The following is a 20783-nucleotide window of genomic DNA, read 5'->3' on the forward strand; positions in this document are numbered from 1 at the left end:
AAAGGTATAGATATTTTACATGGTACCCCAGTACGTACACACACACACACACACACACACACACACCCTTAAAACAAAAGTTTCATGAGAGGGTGTTATTGTCCACTGTATTCCATATATATATATATATATATATATATATATATATAACATATATATGATATAAATTGATTTCACAATTCACTAATGGTCTTAAACTACAGTTTGAAACACAGGACTGGAGTCATACTCTTAGGCTCTCTTGCTAAGCATTACTTCTCTCCAGAGGAATGATTTCTTTGAATGGGGAGTTTGGGAGAAGACAGTAGGTATGCTCACCCCAGCTGCTTCTGGGCTCTTCTGCCCTGCCCATCTGTAGAGATGGTGGATCAGGATGCGCTCTGACTGCTCGGGAGGGGCCTGGCCCTGTAAGGTTTCTAGACAGTTTCTGTTCTCACTTCAGTGCCTACCTCTTTCTGACTATTTGGTGCCTCTGCCATACTGGCTGTTAATATTCTTAGTATAAAACTCCTGCCCTTGCATGATGAGTTGAGTCACTGATCTGGTGGGTAGTCCATCTGTTTCAGGAGAAAGTATCAGCAAGTCTATTTCGGCCCCATGTCTAAGCCACTTTCTCCAATTCAGCATTTATTGACAACAAAGATGACATTTTTCTCTCCATTTGAACATCTTCTTTGTCTTCTCCATTAGTTCTAAACTTGGGGAGCAGAAGCATTCTTTATAAACCTGCTGTTATGGACCAAATGGTGGTATCCCCCCAAAATACATTATGTTGATGCCCTAATCCCCAGTGTAATAGTAATGATAGTATTTGGAGGTGGTGCTCTTGGGAGGTAATTAAATTTAAATGAGGTCAAGAGGGTGGGGCCCCACTATGGGATGAGCGTCCACATAAGAGGAAGAGAGAGCAGAGCTCACTCTCTCTGCCACATGAGTACACAGTGAGAAGGTGGCTGCCTGCAAGTCAAGAGGGCACTAGCTGGGAGCTGAATCTGCTGATACTTTGATCTTGGACTTCCTAGCCTCCAGAACTGTGAGAACTAAATTCTTATTGTTTTTCACCCAGTCTGTGGTATTTTGTTACGACAGCCCAAGAAGATTAAAACATCTGCTAAGATATAACAGTGTTGGGGCTTCCCTGGTGGTGCAGTGGTTAAGAATCCGCCTGCCAATGCAGGGGATATGGGTTCGAGCCCTGGTCCGAGAAGATCCCACATGCTGCGGAGCAACTAAGCCCGTGCACCACAACTACTGAGCCTGCGCGCCGAGAGCCTGTGCTCTGCAGCAAGAGAAGCCACTGTAACGAGAAGCCCGCGCACTGCAAAGAAGAGTAGCCCCCACTCGCCGCAACTAGAGAAAGCCCATGCACAGCAACAAAGACCCAATGCAGCCAAAAATAAAATTAAAAAAAAAAAAAAAAAAAAAAAAAAAAAAGACTTCTCTGCTGGCGCAGTGGTTGAGAGTCTGCCTGGCGATGCAGGGGACACGGGTTCGCGCCCCGATCCGGGAAGATCCCACATGCCGCGGAGCGGCTGGGCCCGTGAGCCATGGCGGCTGAGCCTGCGCGTCCGGAGGCTGTGCTCCGCAACGGGAGAGGCCACAACAGTGAGAGGTCCGCGTACTGAAAAAAAAAAAAAAAAAGATTTAACGGTGTTAAATGGTGCCAGGAGGTCAAGCAAGATAAGAACTAAGATGCCACCAAGGGATTTACCAACAAGGGGTTTGTTAGAGACCCTGGTGAGAACAGCTTCTCTGGGTGGGTGGGTCAAAGAATAGGCAATGCAGGGCTAAAATGGAAAGGAGAGGTAGCAACCAGAGGCAGAGGAAACAGGAGAGATCTGAGCATACCGGGGGATGACTAGAAAAAAGCCCAGAGTCCTCCCTGTTGTATAAGATGGCTTGAGGTGGTTTACAGTAAAAATATACCCATTCTCTTCACAGGGTCCTCCTCTTAAGTACCCAGGCCCGTTTCTCCTGCTTTTCCTCCTTGTGTTACATCTGGAAACTTTGGCAGTCACTGGGGTCACGGAGGACAAAGTGGTCAGGTCTAAACAGACTCCTGGACCTGCCTGCTTCATCAGGATGCCAAGAGACCACAAGAGAGCAGAACCCCTGGGAACCAGGCAGCAGCCAAGGCAGGGTAGAGCGTACAAAGTCATGGACCTGGGTTCCAGTCCTGTTTCTGCACTCCATAACCTGCCATCCCATAGAATTCCTTTCCGAGATCTTGAGGGATGCAGGAAACAGATCGCCTGGGTTTGAATGCAGGCTTCACCAAAGCACTACGGTGTGGCTTGGGCCTCGGTTTTCCCTTCTAAGAGGCACTGTTTTAAGGGGTAACCTAGAACAGCTGTGAGCTAACCCCTTGGCACACAGCAAGTGCTCGGTAGATGCCAGTATCACCGCCTCTTGTCCTGCCCAGGCACAGCCTCTCGCTCCACATCGCACCTTGCAGAGTGGGCAGAAGGTCCCCGCGCTCCGGCCAGCGCCCCCACTCCAGCAGCCAGGGCGCGGGCGGCCTGTCGCGACAGCGGCGGTGCATTGTGGGGCTTGTAGTGCGGGTCTCGGTTGGGTGGGTGGGCGCGGCCGAGGCAGTTCGCAGCGGGGCCATCTTCGGCAGGCCGGCTGGTTCGGCCTGTGCAGCCGGTACCCGCGCCCCTCGCCCGGCCCGATGGCGCCGCGGCCGCTAAGCCCGTTGGTGCTGGCGCTGGGTGGCGCGGCGGCCGTGCTTGGTTCGGTGATCTTCATCCTCTGGAAGACCTACTTCGGCCGCGGACGGGAGCGGCGCTGGGACGGAGGCGAAGCCTGGTGGGGCACGGAGCCTGCCCGCCTTCCGGAGTGGGACGAATGGGACGTGAGTACCTGGAGGGGATCTGCGCCTCCGCGTGCTCAGCAGAGGGGTGTGACCGCCGCCTTGCGGGGCGGGAGCTTGACGCCGCAGGCCTCGCGCGGGTGGACGCGCGTCGGGCGGCCGGGAGTCCCGGAACCGAGGAACGGGTGGGCGTTTGGGGGAGTGTGCTATGCTGCGCCGCCGTAGGCCTAGGGCTTCCTCTGGGCAGCCGTAGCCTGGCGGGCCCGCGCCGGGCCCAGCCCGCGCCCGCCCGGCGCCTGCGCAGTGCGCGCGGGCCGGGGGATGCCGGGAGAGGTCCTCCGCCCCCTCACCCGGCCCGCGCGGTTCATTTGCGCCTTACCCCGACTCGGTTGTTCGTTTCGCTGTGGAATGTGGGGATTGTCAGTCTGAGGAGGCTGACGCTCCGCGAGGGGTAGGAATTTGCCCGAGGTCACTCAGGAAAAACCTGAAGAACGGGTCTTGAGACTGAGGACTCCATAGGCCCCGCTAGTCCCTTTGCAGCAGAGCGGGTCTGGCTGCCCCTTTAACGGTGGCAGGGCGGGGATGGGCGCTTTGGGCCTTCGGTCTTCTATGGGGAAGGGTCAGGCGGGAGGGTGCCAACCGCAGCCTGACCCGTACCCCACAGCCCGAGGACGAGGCGGACGAGGAGCCGGCGTTGGAGGAGTTGGAGCAGCGTGAGGTGCTGGTGCTGGGGCTGGATGGCTCTGGGAAGAGCACGTTCCTGCGCGTGCTGGCCGGGAAGCCACCGCTGGAAGGCCACATCCCCACCTGGGGCTTCAACTCCGTGCGGCTGCCCACCAAGAACTTCGAGGTGGACCTGCTGGAGAGTGAGCAGACCCTCCCCCCGTGTCTCCCGCTGTCTCCCCATCATCTCAGCTGGACCCAAGCTGTGGCTTTTTATCTAATCAGGACACGCCCCTGTAGAAAGTCCTTCCCACACCTCCCTGCGACACAGGATATAGTCCAAGCTCTGTACTCTGGCTTGGTCGACCCCTGTCCCTCACCCTTACTGCAGCCCACATGCCTAACACTGAGATACTAACAGCTAAAGTTTCCAGTATGCCAAGCCCTTGACAGACATCACTTTATAAATCCTCCCAACAACTCCATAAAACCGGAAACAGTTACCACCTTCATTATATGTGAGGAGAGGAGGCCCAGAAAAATAATTTTTTTTTTATTTATCGAGGCCCAGTAAAATAATTTATCCAAGCGCACGCAGCTTGCCGGTCAGCTAATGCAGACTATCTGGCTCTGGACTCTCGATGTTAAGCACCATTCGCAGTGCTTGTTTCTGAAGGGTGCTTGCTGTTTTCTTTCTAATCTTCTGAAGGGTGCTTGCTGTTTTCTTTCTAATCTTCTGTGCTTTGCATGCACACTGTTCCCCCAGTCCGGAAAGCCCTTCTTCCCTTGTTAAACTGCTGTTCATCCTTCAAGATTTAAGTCAAACATGATATCCCTCTGAAGCCTTCTCTGACCCCTATAGGCTAGATTAAGAGCTCCTCCTGCTGCAGTGTTTGCCACATACCACCCTGTGTCCCTGACTAGGCATCTGGGGCACCGATAAATCCGATCCAGCTCTGGCCTCTAGGGCCCAGCCCCAATCAGGTACCTGGGAGAGCTTGTTGAGTGAGTGATCAGAGAGGGTCTGAGCATCCTCCTGCCCTCAGTGTTAGGCCTCTTGGGATCCCAGGAGAGGATGGGAGAGAGGGTATTGAGAGCGCAGCAGTACTTAACCACCTGTGTTCAGCCACAGACTCAGTGGGGATGGACGGGTAGCCTTCCTGCCAGCCAAAGGACTCAGACCATAAAGATTAGGTGGGTTTAGTTAGGTCCTAAAGTGGTGGGATCGGACTCTGAGGACCTGGCTTTTGGCCTGAATGGGTCCAGTTCCTCTGGTCTCAGGGCCTTGCCTGCTAGCCTGCCCTGGCTACATCTTTTCTCCCTGACTGTAGCAAACGCTGACATTCACCTGAGATTTAGTCCTTTCAACAAGCTTTCCCTGTCTCCATCTCTTGTGCCAGGGACACAGAAAATTCAAGTGGGGGTTCTGCACTTAAGGCCCACTCTGTCTGGCAGAGACAGTATCCCCCTCCCTTCACCTTGGAAGAAGGGGTTTGATGTTTTCATGTTACCCAGGGGTCTGCCCTGTTAACATCCCAGGCTCAGTAAGGTCACCCAACCTGGATTCAAACCCAGATCTCCCATTCAAGTCCTGGGGCTTTCCCCTCCCACAGCACACACTTCACTGTGGTCTCCTACAGTGCCTGGTCTGCAGCCCAGCTGAGAGTGAGCACTTTGTGCATTTTTGATGACTTTTGCCTTCCCCACACCTCCTATATCCATTTTATTAGCTAGTTCTGTCAGCTTTATCCTCCAGTCGAGTCTGCATCTGTTCACTTCTCCCCACCTCCATCTCTGCCTAATTGGTCCAAGCCGTGGTCACCTGTCAGGACTACAACAGTCTCCTTGCTGGTCTTCCTGCTTCCACTTCTGTCCTCAATGTTGGCCGTAGGTATCTTTCAGAAACCCGTATCAGATCATGTCATTCTTGCTTAAAATGCTTAAGGGGCTCCCCACAGACTCACTGTGGCTTTACAGGCCCTGTGTGGTCCATCCCTGGGCAGCCTTGCTGGTCATGGCTTCCTCCTCTCCCCTTCTGGCGGCGCCTCAGCCTTCTGTTTCTCGAACACATGGATCTTGCTCTGCTTCTCTCTGCCTCATCTCATGACTAGCTCCTTCTCGTCATCCCAGACTCAGCTCACATGCTGCCTCCTTAGACCACCTTCCCAGACCAACCAGTCCAAAGCCACCAGCACATACAACCACCTCACCCCACCCCTTTCACTTTTTCTGTTTTACTTCCTTCCTTTGTGGAATGTGTTTATGTGTTACTGCTGTGTTGTTTCTGGTTACGGAGGGAGCTCCTTGAGAGCAGGGCCCCTGCCTGCCTTGCTCACCTCTGTATCTCCAGCACCCAGATCAGTGCTTGGCACCTAGTAAGCACTCAGTATATACTTGTTGAGTGCCTGCTATGTGCCAGGCATTGTGCTGAGGGCTTTGGGGGGATCCAGAGATAAATAGCTCTAACTCTCAAAGAGCTTAGAGCCCACAAGTGTCAGAAGTATAACCAGAAACACTAGGATGCAGGATGACCAGTGGGGACTTTGCAGAGGGACAGAGGGGAACAGGAATAACCCAGGTTGGGGGTGCTACTTGGGCAGCCACTTGGTGACACTATTGAGTATGGTGTTTCCAAGGAAAGAAAATGGGGCGACTAGACTGAACAAGAGAAGCCGAATGGAGAATGGCTGTGCACAGGCAGGGCAGGGAGCCCTGGCTGCTGACCACAGCTGCCACTGACCCAGGAGGAAGCTAGGATTTGGGAGGAGGCAAGGCAGCCCAGGAGAAAGAACCAGAGTACTATTTATTGAGCATATAGTATACACCAGTCCTGTGAAAGGTGCATTGCATGTGGTACCTTTGGGTCTTGCTGCAACCTGTTAGGTAAGTTCAGTGAGGAGGAGACTGATGCTCGGAGGTAGCGACCTGCGCAGGGCGACCTAGCTGTCAGAGCTGGAGCTAAACCCAGGTCTGATTGGCTCTGGAACCTGTGGACTTACCCTTGCTCCTGGCCAGTGGAGCCTTGGAAGGCAGGAAGTGGGGTGGGGTCAGGCTATATGTAGAGAGCCAGGGCCCAGGGAGGCTCTGAGCTGGCCCCTGGCCTCTCCTCAGTCGGTGGCAGCCAGAATCTGCGTTTCTACTGGAAGGAGTTTGTGAATGAAGTAGACGTGCTGGTGTTCATGGTGGACTCGGCTGACCGGCTGCGGTTGCCCTGGGCCCGACAGGAGCTGCACAAGCTACTGGACAAGGACCCTGACCTGCCTGTCGTCATCGTGGCCAACAAGCAGGTGAGGGCCATGGGAGGCTGGCTCAGGCCAGGCGGGCTTGATCCACAGATGCCTGGGCAGGGACAGGGAGCACTGGAGAGGTATTCGGGCCCAGGCCCATGACCTGCAACGCTTAGCTGAGAAACTGTCCCCCACCTCTGCTACCTGTACTCTTTTCTCATTCCTAATCCTCATCCTCTCTCTGCCTTCCTCTTTGCCTGTCATTTGTCATCCTAGAGAAATGAGAAAAATTATTATTAAGTGTCCACTATTTCCCAGGTGTGGTTTCAAATAACATTTCATATTATGCTTCTGTTCACCCTACAAGATATGGGATACTCTTTCCATTTTACAGATGGGGAATCTGAAGCTCAGAGAAATTTTGTACACCTTGAAAATAGTAAAATTGGAATGTCTTAACTCCAAAACCTGCACCTTTTCCACTCTTCTATGTCCATATGATTTCTGACTCTAGATCAGAGAGCTATAGCTAGGAAGTGATAAGAAGTTGAACAGATTAAATAATAAGAACTAACATTTATTGTGTGCTTACAGCATGCTAAGCACCTGGTAATCGTGACCTCACTTCAGTCTTACAAAAACCCCACTATAGGCCTTGCTGTTAGCCCAAAGTTACAGCTGGTATGTGGCAAAGCCAGGAGTTGAGCTTAGATCTTCCTCAAAGTTCCTGCTCTTCACTCTACCTCTCCTGGCCCAGCAACTCTCGGCATCACACACTTAAGATGCCATTCTCTGCCACAGTATAGAGTCCTGTCATATTTCATGTGGCCTGTGCCCATGGTCCTGATAGCTGTGGGGCATGTTTCCAGCCTGGCTTGGAGAGAGGCTGTCCATCTTTGACCTCAGGTTCCCTCTGCCTATCAGGAAATACTTGACCGTCATTTATAAATAGGGTAACCATATGTCCTGGTCTGCCTGGGACAGCCCCCATTTATGCCTGTTGCTCTGGTATAACTATTAATAATACCTACTTTGAGTCTCTGAAGTACCCCAGTTTGACATGGGGAGGGGGAAGGGTAAGCTGGGACAAAGTGAGAGAGTAGCAGTGACATATATACACTACCAAATGTAAAATAGCTAGCTAGTGGGAAGCAGCTGCATAGCACAGGGAGATCAGCTTGGTGCTCGGTGCTTTGTGACCGCCTAGAGGGGTCAAATGTAAAATAGCTAGTGGGAAGCAGCTGCATAGCACAGGGAGATCAGTTCAGTGCTTTGTGTCCACCTAGAGGGGTGGGATAGGGAGGGTGAGAGGGAGACGCAAGAGGGAGGGGATATGGGGATATATGTATATGTATAGCTGATTCACTTTGTTATAAAGCAGAAACTAACACAACATTGTAAAGCAATTAGACTCCAATAAAGACGTTAAAATAAATTAATTAAAATAAAAAGAAGTACCCCAGTTTGGACAGTGAATCACATCATCATCTTGTATATAAACTATAATTTATAGTGATTTTGAACCTGAGGTCCCAGCACTCTTATGAATTGCTCCAAGAAGAATCATTTTAATCTTGGGCTAGGCTTGAAATTAAAATGTACCATCACCAGCCATGTTGTGTAGTGGCTTCTTTTTCATGTCACTGGGTTTCTAGAAGTCTAGGGAAGGTAAGGCCCTGGTCTGGAAGTGACCCTACTGTAAGATCTCTCTCTCCACCATTAAGTTTAGGAAACTGAGCTAGGATTCCTATAAAGGTTATAAACTTGGTCATCAAGCCAACCTGAGTTTGAAACCTGGCTCTGCCACTTATCACTGTTTCATTGGCTAAATGACTTCACCTCCCTGAGCTTATTTCCTCAGCAGTTAAGTGTGGACTGTGAGAATTAAGTAAGATTAAGTGCCTATCACAATGCCTGACTTAGAGGAAGTGCTCTTTCTTAGCACAGTGGCTGTGGGTAAGAATGACGGGGTGGAAAGAGATTGATACCAAGAAAGTCAGAGATGAGGAAGAGAGTTTAGACCAAGTGGCCGTGAGAGAACTTAGGCCCCAGTGTTCCCCCAGGGAGCCGAAGAACAGTTTATTTCATAGGTGACAAGGGTGGGTTGTTGGGAAACACTGTCAGTCCCGCCTGACATCTCTGTTTCATCCCAGGACCTGAGCGAGGCCATGAGTGTGGTGGAGCTGCAGCAGGAGCTGGGCCTTCAGGCTATCGATAACCAGCGGGAAGTCTTCCTCTTGGCAGCCAGCATTGCCCCTGCAGGAGCCGGCTTTGAAAATCCTGGCACCGTGCACATCTGGAGACTGCTCCTGGAGCTTCTCTCCTAGGCTGGTACCCACCTGTTCACCAGCCAGCCCTGGGACCCCAGTTCTGCTCCTCCTGCTTCTTCATCCCCAGCCGGGGCCTGGGGCACAGGCTATGTGGCAGCACTTCCCTTCTCCCCTCCTCGCCCTCTCAAGAGCAGGGCCTGGGCAAGGCCAGGAACCATATGGAAGCCTTGGTGAGCTAGCCATGAGGCTGAAGCAGGGAGATGGGTGAGGCTGAGGGTGGGAGAGAATGGTGTCTTGCCCATTCTGGGCTGGGAGTGAATCCCACTTTCACCAGGGAAGGCAGCCTCGTCCTCTGACCTGTACAGTGAGCTGCTCAGCAGGGTTAGTTCTCCCTGCCCTATAGGTCCCAGTGGTTGAGGACCATTGTAGGTGTCCGAAGTATGCCCAGTCTAGACCATTCCCTCCTGGTGACTTCACACCCCTCTAATGTGGGCAGGTTCTGGGCAGTACGCTGTGAGCTCAGACCCCCACTCCTGCATTATCCTCCAACCCCAGCTGGCTCATGGCCTTGTGCAATCCCTCCCTCTCTGGCCCCAGGGCCATCCTTTTTAAAGAGAAGTGATTTCTATGTTTTTTTTCTAACTTGGAGATGTATTTCCCAGCCATGAAGATAAGAAGCTCAAGGACGAACCTAGAGATCCTAGCAAGGAGCTTTCTGAAACCTCCCTGCTTCCCCGAGGTTGAGGCCTGGCCCATCAGCCTCTTGACTACAGAGTAAGTGGTATTCACCCGCTAATCAGAAAAACTGAAAGCTTCCCCCAGCCGCCCACCCCACCAAAATCTGGAGACAGAAGCTGCTGCTCTTACACTAACTGTGCCAATGCCCATGTTTACATAAGTCTGGGGAAGGAAGGAGCCTGCCTGTGTCCCTGGGAAGAAGACTGTCAGTGGAGTGGGACGTTGCCCTCCAAACTGCATTTATTTATTTATTTATTTATTTATTTATTTATAAAAGGAACAGGTCAAAGTTTAGGCTCTGTTTCTAGGTGCTGTTATTAAAACCCCAGATGATTGTCATGGAAAATTTGGATCTTTGAGGAAAATAACTGGAATCATGAATGACAGTGTGGTAAGCTACATGTGTCAGTGGAGACAGAGCTCGCACTCCCCTGACCCTCTGTGGCTATAATTGATGTCATAATACTTCACAATGATCCATATGAACTTGAACTCCACCACTTGACCCAGTAGTCAAAGGGACACAAACTCCGTGTAGGTAACATGATTCTGGGAGAGGCAATTTCATCATAGTTACCCAAATAAAAAGAAATGAGAATCAGCAGACCAACCAACAGGGTAGCCTTAGGTACATCACTCAGCCTTTCTAGACCTGCTGATTGCCCAGCTAAGGCAAAGTTGGACGGAATTTCTGCTGTCCTCTCCAGTACACATTCCACTATTCTCCTGTTTCCAGTGATCAGCCAGTTTAAGGACTGTCTCTGGATTGACACTTCTCTTTAGTGCAGACAAAAGAAGGAGTCTTTTGTCTGTCAGGGGCCACTGAACTGTCATCTCCACAAATGGGCCTTTTTTTCAAGGAGATATCCAACTCAGTTTGCTTTTTAATTGAGAATAGAGATTATGTGCCTTTGTTTCATTTGACTGGTGCAAAAGGGGCAGGCCAGGAAGGTGGGCTGTAGATGTCTCAGAATAGAATCACTTTCTTTGAAATTCTGATTAACTTTCTGCTTTAAGAAGTGATTTGACTGATTTTATTTTAAATATTTCGGGAATGACTTGGGTTTTAGAGTAGACTTTGAAGCTCTGCTGACACTTTTCATTTCGCCATTAGAAGGTTGAGAGACTACTTCTCTGTTCTATGAACTCCACCTTGTCCTCTAGTACTTAAAAGTTACCTTTGGAGCCAGCATTGTTGAGGGGGGCACCCTTTTCTACTAATTAAGATCTGCCTTTGGTCTAATGAGTATCACTATGTAGTAAGGTTTTTAAAGTCCCCACTGTGGGGAGGTGAACTTGACTAGAGTTTAACTATATGTACTTTAGTAACTTTCAAAGACTACTCTCAGAACTGACAGGTCCCAGTGGCACACCAGAAGACACCACTGAGGAGCACTGAAGGTCCCTGGTACTTGCACAGCGTGTATAGACATTCTTTTGGCCTGTGGCTGTGCCTCACGTGTGGAGCTGCTGGCCTGGCTGGGTGGCATACAGTACTCATCTGCTCCAGTTCCTACCAGGGCCAGATTGGGCAAAGTGGGGGAAAGGCCTTTCTTAGGAACAGCTAACTGCCTGGCCTTGTGGTGCTCTTACCTAGTTGTTCCTGAATGTGACTTTGGTTCTGGAGCCCAGATGACTGCTTTAGGGAACCAGTCATTACCTGGAGCTGTTCATCTCTAAGTGAGGTTCCTGACTAGCCTGGGTGATGCTGTGTTCCCCCTACTGCCCTGACTCTACCTGAGCTTGGAAATAGGGAGTGAATGGCTGGGCAGCTCTCATATTCTAATGAAGACAATACAGTGCCCACTTCACATGGGAAGGAAGTTTCTGCACCTACTTGCTGGTTGAACCTGTGCCTGGATCACTTACCCTGGCTCTAGTGGCTTCTGTTCTTAAGAGTTATTTAAATGAAACCATGGCTTCTGACCTGCTGCTATCCCTCTGAAGAGACGCCAGCCTGGCCCAGAGCTTGGACATGTGGATGGTCTAGGCAAGAGGGATCCTGAGGCTGCTGGGACCATCACCTTGGACTGGCTGCCTATTCTAAGAAGCCTCCTCTGGCACTTCTTGGCGCCCAGAACTGCCCGTTGCAAGCTTGCACTGACACATTGGTATCCAGCTGTAAAGACTGGGGAGGAGGTGAAGTTGGTCCATCCTGGCCTCCCGATCCTCCACAGAGAAATGCTAACGAAAAATCTCACAACTCTAGCCTGTCTGTCTGAATGAAACCCCAGGTTCTCCAAAATAATGTTTCCACTTGCCTTTGGGAAAGAAACATTTTGTTCTTATGCTAGTTTAGTATCAACTGCCAGCATCTCGAACCAGCTGCTAAAACTCGCCTGTGGTGTCCATCGTCGTCCTCATCCTGCCCCAGACCTCAGACCTGGGCAGTCTGAGCAGTCTGCCTCTCATCTTTGCTGTGTGCTCCCACATTCTCTAAGTCCTTTCTAGTAACTGAAAAGGGGCACCTCCAAGTTTTCCTGCTGCCTCCAGGAGGTGGGCCTATTAAGGGACAAGGGGAAGATTGCCATCAAAGATCTGAAGTAAAGGAGCCTTGCTGTCCCAGCCCATGCCCTGTGAACACGGACCCACGAACTGCATAAAACGGAGTGTTGGTGGCTGTTTAAGGTATACAATAAACGCAAAAAAGTTGGATATGGTTTCACATAAATCTGATTTTGAGGAACGTGTGCTTGGTGCTTATAGTTCCAGTGAGGGGCAGCTATGGAGGGTGGTCCCAGAACACTTTCTGTGACACAGCGTGTCAATCAGCAAGTTCCAGTTCCCTGGCTCTTCAGTCCACGTGGGGTTGGGGGGGTTAAGGAACATCAGCTTTGGCCTAATTCAGTACTTTTGGGGAGGAACCCAAACCCTTTCTTGGGAGGAGTTCTAGCTGTCGGGGCCAGAGCTAGGCGTGGAAATGGGAGCGAGAACATCTTTTGAGTGCCTCCATGCCAGAGGTCAGAATGCAGGTGGCGCCATTCCACAAGCATTCTCCCAGTACCTGCCTTGGGCTGGGCTCTGGGATTCCCAGACAAGGTCCCTGCACTCAAGCCCAGTCTGGTAGAGAATGTCAGCCAGACTAAAAGGTAGTTATGACTGTGATAGGCACTGCTACAGGAAGTCTGGGGCATGGGAACTCCAGCCCGGGGGCAGAGGAAAGTGGTATGGAAGACTTCCTAAAGTTGGCACCTGAACTGGGTGAAGAAACAAGGTTAAGGGCCCAGCCTGGTCAAAGGCCTGAATTTGGAATGCTGTGAAGGGCAGAAGTTAGGAGGCCAAATCACGAAGGCCCCCAGGAGCTCTGCTGCAGACTCAAATCATAAAGGCTGTGCTTGAGGTGTTCACAATGGCCAGTCACTGCTGGAGTCTAGCAGGCCGGATCTGATGGGGGTGGTTTCTGTCTAGTTTCCAGCCTGCCTTAATGGTGTGGGACAGGTGGGCTGCCTTCAGGGTCCAAAGAGAAGGCCAGCAAGAGAAAGTCCAGGCTTAGTCATCGTGCAGACTTGACTTCAAACCCCACGTTAACGCCTCTCAAGCCTGTTTCTTTACCTGCAAGACGAGGATCCCACACAACCTTACAGGGTTTTATGTGAAATGTTCTATGTAAAAACACAAGCCCTTCTTTTCAAGAGCAGTGAGGAGAGACAAATTTTACGTGCTTTAAGGAGAAAGCTTAGGAACAGGTTTTCTGTATTATTAATAGCTGAGGATAACCGTATCAAGACAAGAAAATGCCCAGCACCCACCCCACACTTTGTCTGTGATCCTGCTACATACCAGCTGTGCCACTGAATTAGGCAGGCCTGGCCCCAGGGAATGGCCATGCAGTGTGTAGCCCAGTGCTTGGCACACAGCACAGTGGTATTCAGCAGTCCCCAGACGGTCTCAGAAAGCAAGTTTGGGGGCCTCAGACTCCCTTCAGGAAAGACAAGTAGCAAAGGCAGGTCACTTGAAGACAGACCAGGAAGCAGCTATACAGCTCCTTACCCTCTGGCCCTTCAGCCACAGCTGGCCTCAGACCAGGGCCATGGAGAACCGGTCCACCAGCCCCCAGCCTGGGGTGAGGCAAGCACTGGAAGCCCCTCCCAAGCAGCCCAGAGTTCCCAGCAGGCTTCTGTAGAAGCGTTAGTGGAATTGCTATGCAGGAAACCAAGGCAGAGAGCAGTGGAACCAGAACAGGGGAGAAGAGGAGGGAGGCTGTGCCTAGAAAGGCATGTGAATATGGAGCAAAAAGGGCTGAATGGCCTCTTTACCTTGGCTGAGTAGGTTTTTGCAGGGGCAGCCCCAGGGCTTGGCTGGAAGGGGCAAATACAAAACCATCAGAGAAGTAAAATACTGTATTTTATTGTACACAGACTATATTCAAACAAACCACCCACTCTGAAAACAGCAGGTTTTGGCTTTTCCCAGAGACTCCAGAAGAACATAAATTGAAGCCTCTGGGAGACATTGTCTCCCCCAGGGAAGTGTGAGAGATTTTGTGTGTGTGTGTGTGTGTGTATGTGTGCGCTGTAACCTTTTGATTCCATGGGGTTTGGCTAGACTCATCTGTAGCCGCACACCTCTCCTTGCCTTAAACCCTGGCTCAGCTTCTCTGGTCCAGGAGGAAGCCTCAACCTGGGGCAGGTGTAAACCAGTCACTCAACCTCCATCTTATTCTTCTGCAACGAATCGACAAAGGCTTGCCACTCCGCTGGGTAAAAACGCTTATAGACGTTGATCTTATTCCGAATCTGTTTTGGGGTATCTTGATAGTAATTCTTCTCATCCCGGGCCATAGCCTAAGAAGGGAGAAGGGCCACTTGAAGAAGGCTGGACAGGCAAGGTTCAAATCCTAGCCCTGAGTTGGGCAAGCTACTTCCCATCCCTGAGGTTCAGATTCCTCACCTTAAAAGCCATAGTGTATGTGGGGAAATGCCCTCAGGGACTAAGCAGGAACTGGGACCAACTGAGTAGCTCATTCTCCATCCATCGCCAACTGATCCCACCTGGGCACGGGGATCCAATGTACCCAGATCTTTCAATTTTTAGGAGAAGCCAAAAATAAGGACTTTTATTTGAAACCTCCGATAATTAAAATGGCAACTACAGTTAACCCTTGAACAACACAGATGTGAACTGTATGGGTTGACTTATACACGGATATTTTTCAGTAGTAAATACTACAGCACTACATGGTCCATGGTTGGTTGAATCCCTAGATGCGAGGAACCGCAGACTTGGAGGACCAACTGTAAATATAGACAGATTAACTCTCAAGTTGTTCAAGGGTCACCTGTAGTTCAAGTTGATTAATAAAAATACCATGCAAGCAAAACGTATTAATGAGTGTGATATGAACCACAGGCCACTCAGTCTCTCCAATTATAAGCATTCTGTCAATGGCATCCATTTCTTAGGGTCTCTCTTTCCTCTCTGTTTCCATTCAGTCTCAGGAAACAGGCAATAGCCAAGCATATCAGACCCTGAATGGTCCAGGGTACCTTCCCAAAGGGCCCCAAGTGGTTCCTCCTGCCAGGCCTAAGCCACTCACCTTATAGTCCTCCCCATGGTTCTCCACCATGTAGCAAACATAGTCAATGAGATCCCGAGATAGCGTATTTCCTTTCTTTTCTGGAAGGCTGGCTTCTGCCTCCAGGTCTGGGTTGAGAGAAGCCGAGAGACAGGGAATGAAGCTTTGCTTCCTGCACAAGTTGAGCTGCTCAGTCAATCCCAAGCCACAAGAGTTGCTACACCAACCATCGGATGAGCTTTTCCATCTGCAAATTCAGTGCTAGAAACTTCTTTTTAGCCCCTCAGGTCCCAGGCTCTGTCTATGGCACAAGCATCTATCAGTATAGCAATGAACTGAAAGGCAAGTCACCGCTCTTTGGGCCTCAGATGGGTGAAAGAAAGGCACCAAACTAAAAATCTCTACTTAATGCCAGGTCCTGGGGACAGAGATGAAGATGCAGTGCCTGTCCACAGGACAGGGCTCCCTTCCAGCTCTAAAACTCTCTGAGAATCTCTTGAAGAGTTAATAACAATACGTGAAATGGAAAGGTGTGAATAAATGAGAACTCCAGCTGTAAGAACTAGGGCCTGAGGCACCTCTCTACTCCTTTGTGTATCTACTCCTTTGTGAGGGGAAAAGCCAAGCTCCAATAATGGCCTCACACCTAAAATAGCTAGGTAAATACTCCCCCACTCCTCATCTATGAAGGGAGAAAAATAGCTACCTCATGGAAATGAGGTAGTCAAATCTTATCCAGGGTCAGGTGCTAAAATTGCTTATAGTCAAAATTATCTTTAACTTGGTTGCCATGGGTTGCGGGGAGGGGAGAACAGGGCATTACTGTTTCATGAGTAAAGAGTTTCAGTCGTGCAAGATGAAAGTTCTGGAGTTCTGTTGCAAGATGATGTGAATATAACACTAATGAGCTATACATTTTAAAATGATTAAGATGGTAAATTTTATGTGCTTTTTAACCACAATTAAATTTTGTTTTAATTAAAGAATTAAAAATAAAACTTTTTAAGATTAGCTTTGACTACAGAGAGTACACACGATTTTGTATATACAGTCCTGTGCAGTCAGTAACTCTTACAAGAATCATTAAAATAGACTACACACAGGAACTCACAGAATTCTATATCAAATGTCTGGTCATTCAGATACTTTAAACTTTAGGAGAACTGTTAAAAACCACAGACAGGAAAGAGGAAGGATGGGTAGAATATTCCAGAGTATTCCTGCTTCCCTGCAGAATTTACCCTCTTCTGTTTTAATATTCAGTCTCTATAGCCTTAATATACATAAAATTGGATTTATCATTGGAAAGATTACATGGTGGAATCTTTAAAAAATCTGTTCATCCTTAATCTCATAAGAAGCTGAATGTATGCCTGAGACTTACCGTTTTCTCTTCTATCCTCTCAGGCACTAGTTACATCCTCCCTGAACATCTCTGACCTCCCTTCACACACTGGAGCTTAGCCAGTAGACTGAAAATGTCTCAGCTGAGACACAGTCCTAACTCTGCAAGCTGAGCCCTAGAACAGCTCACTTTTTTCCTCTGAACCTCAGTTTCTCCATCTGTGAAATGAGAACATCTGAGGGTCCTTTCCAGCTCTAACTGAGCAGGATGGTGACCTAGAGGAATGTGGCCCACACCCACCATTGAGCACATAGGGCTTCCGCATGAGCTCCTTAGGCCCCTCCTCCACGTCCACTTCCAGGGCCTTTACCTGCAGAGAACACAGACCATGAGATTAGGAGACACAGGAAAAGATCCTGGATGAGGGGAAATTCTAAAGGCTCCTGCCCGTCCCAACACAACTGCATTACCCACAAGGATCCCTCCACAAAGGCAAGAATAGATGACAAAAAGAACTAATGCCCTCCCTGGAAGCTTCGTGGTTCCCAAGAGGCTCAAGTAAGCAATTCATCTTTCTGTGCCTAACTATAAAATGGGCATAATACCGCTTGCCTGCCTCACTTAACTGTGCGGTTAGCAAATGAAACAATGCACGTGAAAGCACTTTATACTTTACAGTGAGGAAGAGCTGTCAGACATCTTCTCTTATGCAGAAGAGCAAGCTGACGGTGCTTGGCTATTAGCTTCATAATTGTTCAAGAAACAGTAGCACCATTTTCTTCTGGCATGAAGGGATAAAAAGAAACATGTCTGAAGGCAATGGGACAAATCCAATCAGCAAGCCCATTCATTAGGTTGACTATTTATTGAGCACTAGTCACATCCTAAGCAGCACAGGATTTAGTAGTGAATGGAACACAGATTCTTGTCCCCAGGAGATTATGTTGGTGGAAAGAGTCACAGACAATAAGCAAATATACAAATATAATATACCATCAAGTATTTACAACTGCCAATGAATTAAAATAAAGCAGGAAAGAAGTTACTGAGTGAAAAGGGGTGCTATTTTTGAGAGCGGGTCCAGAAAAATAATTATTCCGGAGAAATTAGCCCTGGGAAAAACTACCCCTAGGGAAGCCTCAGACCAAGGACGACTGGCTAACTGAGGAAAGGTGTAAGGAACAGTAAGTAAAGATTCCAAACTCCTTATTAGAAAAGTTAAGGGCAGAAAAAGATAAATTCTGGAAACTATGGCTGAGATGCCAAGGGACCCAAACAGTTTAATTTCAGAGGAAAAAAAGTAAGTGCAGAAGGAAAAGGGAAGTTCCAACCCAGGTCCAATGTGTGCTGGGGCAGGGAATATGAAGGGACCCTCAACCACAGTCAGTACAGCCTGGCCGAGTTGGCTGTGGGGAAGTCGCAAACCCAGGAAGGGCGTGAGGGAGGTAATAATAGACAGGACTAAGTTCTGAAACCCAGCTAAGTATGGCGGGAGTGGGGGTCGGGGGGGAGCTGGAGATGGAGGGCAAGGGCCGGGACCCTATCACGTCACTACCTTTCTCTTAAGAAGGGGCACTGCCCTGTTGGGGTCCATAGCCAAACCCATATCGGCCAGGTTCTGCCGCACCGATTTGGTCTGGTCCCAGGCATGTCGGATGTGGGAGCTACGGGAAAAGAGAGGGCGATCGCGTAACCATCATCTCGCCGGCTGTCCCGCCCGAGGCCCCCTGACTCCTGAACCTTGGTCCCCTCACCATTCGATCCGCGGCGCTGCCTTCCGTCGAGCATTCCGGTTCAGACGCTTCCGGTTAACATTATAACCGAACTTCTGCCTCCGGGTCTTCCCCTTGGCTTTAGGCATCGCGCTGACCCCAGAACGGGTAACTCAGACTCGGTGCCTCTCACTCCAAGTACCTCGTGTAGCGACTCCTTCCGGCTAGTGATCGCGTGGTTTCGCAGGCTTTGGGGAAATGTAGTCCTCCACGCAGCGACAGCAGACTGATTACTACGACTCCCAGAGTGCCATGAGGGATTACACCTGCGTACAACACTGAGCATAGTCCTTTTCCCCCGCCCTCTTTGATGACCTCATCAGGAGGCGGGGTTTAGCGTCCGGGTTTTCTTCTACTGCTGTAGCCTAAAACATGGCGACTCCTGGCCCCGTCACTCCGGAGGCACCCTTTGAACCATCGCAGCCCCCAGTCATTGAGGGCTTTAGCCCCAGTGTATACAGCACTTCGGAAAGCTTCAAGGAAAAGTTTCTTCGCAAGACCCGCGAGAACCCAATGGTACCCATAGGTAAGCAAGCGGGCGCTAAAGGTACTGTAGACCAAGAAGACAGTGATGTACAGGGGAATGAAATCGGGGAGGACCGGGGACGCCAGGGGGGACTGGAATGAGAGTAGACCAGAGATGTAGCGAAGGGGCCGGGCGGTGATTGGAGCAGGAGCTGGACGGGATTGGGGCGCTGAGATGGGGCCGATTCTGACACGGAGGATCCCCGCTTTGGCCAGCCCCTCCCACCTCAGCTCCACCCCATACCCCCGTCTCCTCAGCTGCTGTTTAGAGATTTTGACCCTGGGGGCGGGAGCCCAAGGCGGGGAGGGTGCTTCCCACCTGCTTTGTCGCCTCTTCAGGCTGCCTGGGCACAGCGGCCGCCCTTACCTACGGCCTCTACTGCTTCCACCGGGGTCAGAGCCAGCGCTCCCAGCTCATGATGCGCACCCGAATCGCCGCCCAGGGCTTCACGGTCGTAGCCATCTTGATGGGTCTGGCTGCATCCACTATGAAATCTCGACCCTGAGTCGGTGGCCTGCCCTTGAAAGCTCCGCGGAGATCGTTCCCAGCTCCAGGAGCAACCACCGGTCCTGCCACTGGCATTATTCCCTCATGTCCCCTGACAAGCCCCTGTATCAGTGGGGGCAGAAGTGGCCAATTGTGTAACCGACAGATTTTTTTCAGGAATCTCAGGTTCGGTTCAGTTTGAGTGTTGCATACTTCTAGTTGTGCTGCACCTTCACCACTCCCTACTTAATAAACTCTGATCCACTTGTAGTTTGGTGAATTCATTCCCAGTCTCACCCCCATGCTTTTTGGTTTTTGGTTTTTGGTTTTAGGAGAAAACAGACTAAAGACTGCAGGGGCTCTTAGAATTCCAATAGTCTACTGATTCTCAAACTTTCCTGGTAGCAATCACCCTGGGGTACTTATTAAAAGTAGAGAGTCTCTACAGTGATGTTATATGAAAAAAAAAAAAAAAACTGAGCTTTCCAACAGTTTTCAAACTTTCAGTAGAAAACCTTCCTTCATATGAGGCCTGCCATGGTTCTGTCAGAGGCAGGGGGCTCTGCCTTCCACTTCTGCTCCTGACCCCAATCCCACCTCCTGAGAGCACCTAAGGCTCCACTGATCTAGACCATCTCAGCTTGGTTCTTGATGCATTTTATGGACCAGGAAACTGAGGCTTAGAGAAGCAGCGTGGTGTAACAGAAAGGGCATAAAGCATAATCCCCAAAGCTTGCCAGTGGTTTGTGGCAGCACCTAGTGTTTTATGGCTAAGGAAAAAAGGAGGCTGGGGACCTGAGCAACCTCTAGAAGAGAGGCAACTCATGAGTTTCTCATTCATGTAAAGTCTCAAACAGGTGTTCCTGGTCTGCAGTCATCCCTAAAGTGTTGATTCGGATTCAGGTTCCTTCCATCTGTGACTCCATCAGTTTCAACACCAGCTGAATGACTTAGGCCAGCTAAGTTTCTTGCCCCCACCATGCTCTTTCAGCTGTAAGACAGAGATTATAAATGTAAAGCAGTACTTGTGGTGACCCTTGGCCTCCACAAGGAACAGATATGAAGTGGTGAGGACTACGGCACTTCTAGAGAGGATGGCCACTATTTTTAACTGTTGGTGTTGTGGGCTCCCCTCCCTCCAAAAAAGAAAAGATTAGTTGAAGTCCTAACCCCAGTACCTCAGAATGTGACCTTATTTGGGAATAGGGTCTTTTCAGAGGTAATCAAGTTAAAATGAGGTCAGTAGGGTGGGCCCTAATCCAATATGACTGGTGTCCTTATACAAAGGGGAAATTTGGACACAGCAACGGACATGTATAGAGAGCAGGCGATGTGAAGATGAACTCAGGATTGTAGTAATGCTTGTACAAGGCAAGGAACACCAAGGAACACAGATACTTCCCTAGTGCCTTTGGAGGGATCATGGCCC

At 50.0% G+C, this 20783-nt stretch overlaps 3 protein-coding genes across 8 annotated transcripts; 2 read left to right on the forward strand and 1 right to left on the reverse strand.

Moving 5' to 3' along the window:
• The first annotated feature begins 221 nt into the window (after positions 1-221).
• On the forward strand, positions 222-12365 carry ARL10 (ARF like GTPase 10). Of its 6 annotated transcripts, none has more exons than XR_012330993.1 (6): positions 222-2854; positions 3477-3678; positions 6587-6762; positions 8856-9029; positions 9635-9746; positions 10019-12365. XR_012330993.1 is itself a non-coding variant. In XM_073802818.1 (5 exons), the coding sequence occupies exons 1-4, from the start codon at positions 2672-2674 to the stop codon at positions 9027-9029; spliced, it is 735 nt and encodes a 244-aa protein (XP_073658919.1). In that variant the 5' UTR covers positions 222-2671; the 3' UTR covers positions 9635-12365. The 6 variants fall into 6 exon arrangements, 1 of the variants encoding a protein (XP_073658919.1); XR_012330991.1 differs by having other exon boundaries at positions 223-2854; positions 8856-9202; XR_012330994.1 differs by having other exon boundaries at positions 223-2854; positions 8856-9202; positions 11060-12365.
• Positions 12366-14035: 1670 nt separating this feature from the next.
• On the reverse strand, positions 14036-18528 carry NOP16 (NOP16 nucleolar protein). The gene is made up of 5 exons (XM_004313010.4): positions 18325-18528; positions 18126-18234; positions 16871-16940; positions 15247-15353; positions 14036-14494 (listed from the first exon to the last, which is right to left on the reverse strand). The coding sequence occupies exons 1-5, from the start codon at positions 18429-18431 to the stop codon at positions 14351-14353; spliced, it is 537 nt and encodes a 178-aa protein (XP_004313058.1). The 5' UTR covers positions 18432-18528; the 3' UTR covers positions 14036-14350.
• Positions 18529-18682: 154 nt separating this feature from the next.
• HIGD2A (HIG1 hypoxia inducible domain family member 2A) lies at positions 18683-19624 on the forward strand. Its single transcript, XM_004313009.4, has 2 exons — positions 18683-18868; positions 19207-19624. Exons 1-2 carry the CDS (start codon positions 18715-18717, stop codon positions 19371-19373), a joined length of 321 nt encoding a protein of 106 aa, XP_004313057.1. The 5' UTR covers positions 18683-18714; the 3' UTR covers positions 19374-19624.
• The last annotated feature ends 1159 nt before the right edge of the window (positions 19625-20783 follow it).

This window comes from Tursiops truncatus, chromosome 3, assembly GCF_011762595.2.
Source record: "Tursiops truncatus isolate mTurTru1 chromosome 3, mTurTru1.mat.Y, whole genome shotgun sequence".
Classification (NCBI taxonomy): domain Eukaryota; kingdom Metazoa; phylum Chordata; class Mammalia; order Artiodactyla; family Delphinidae; genus Tursiops; species Tursiops truncatus.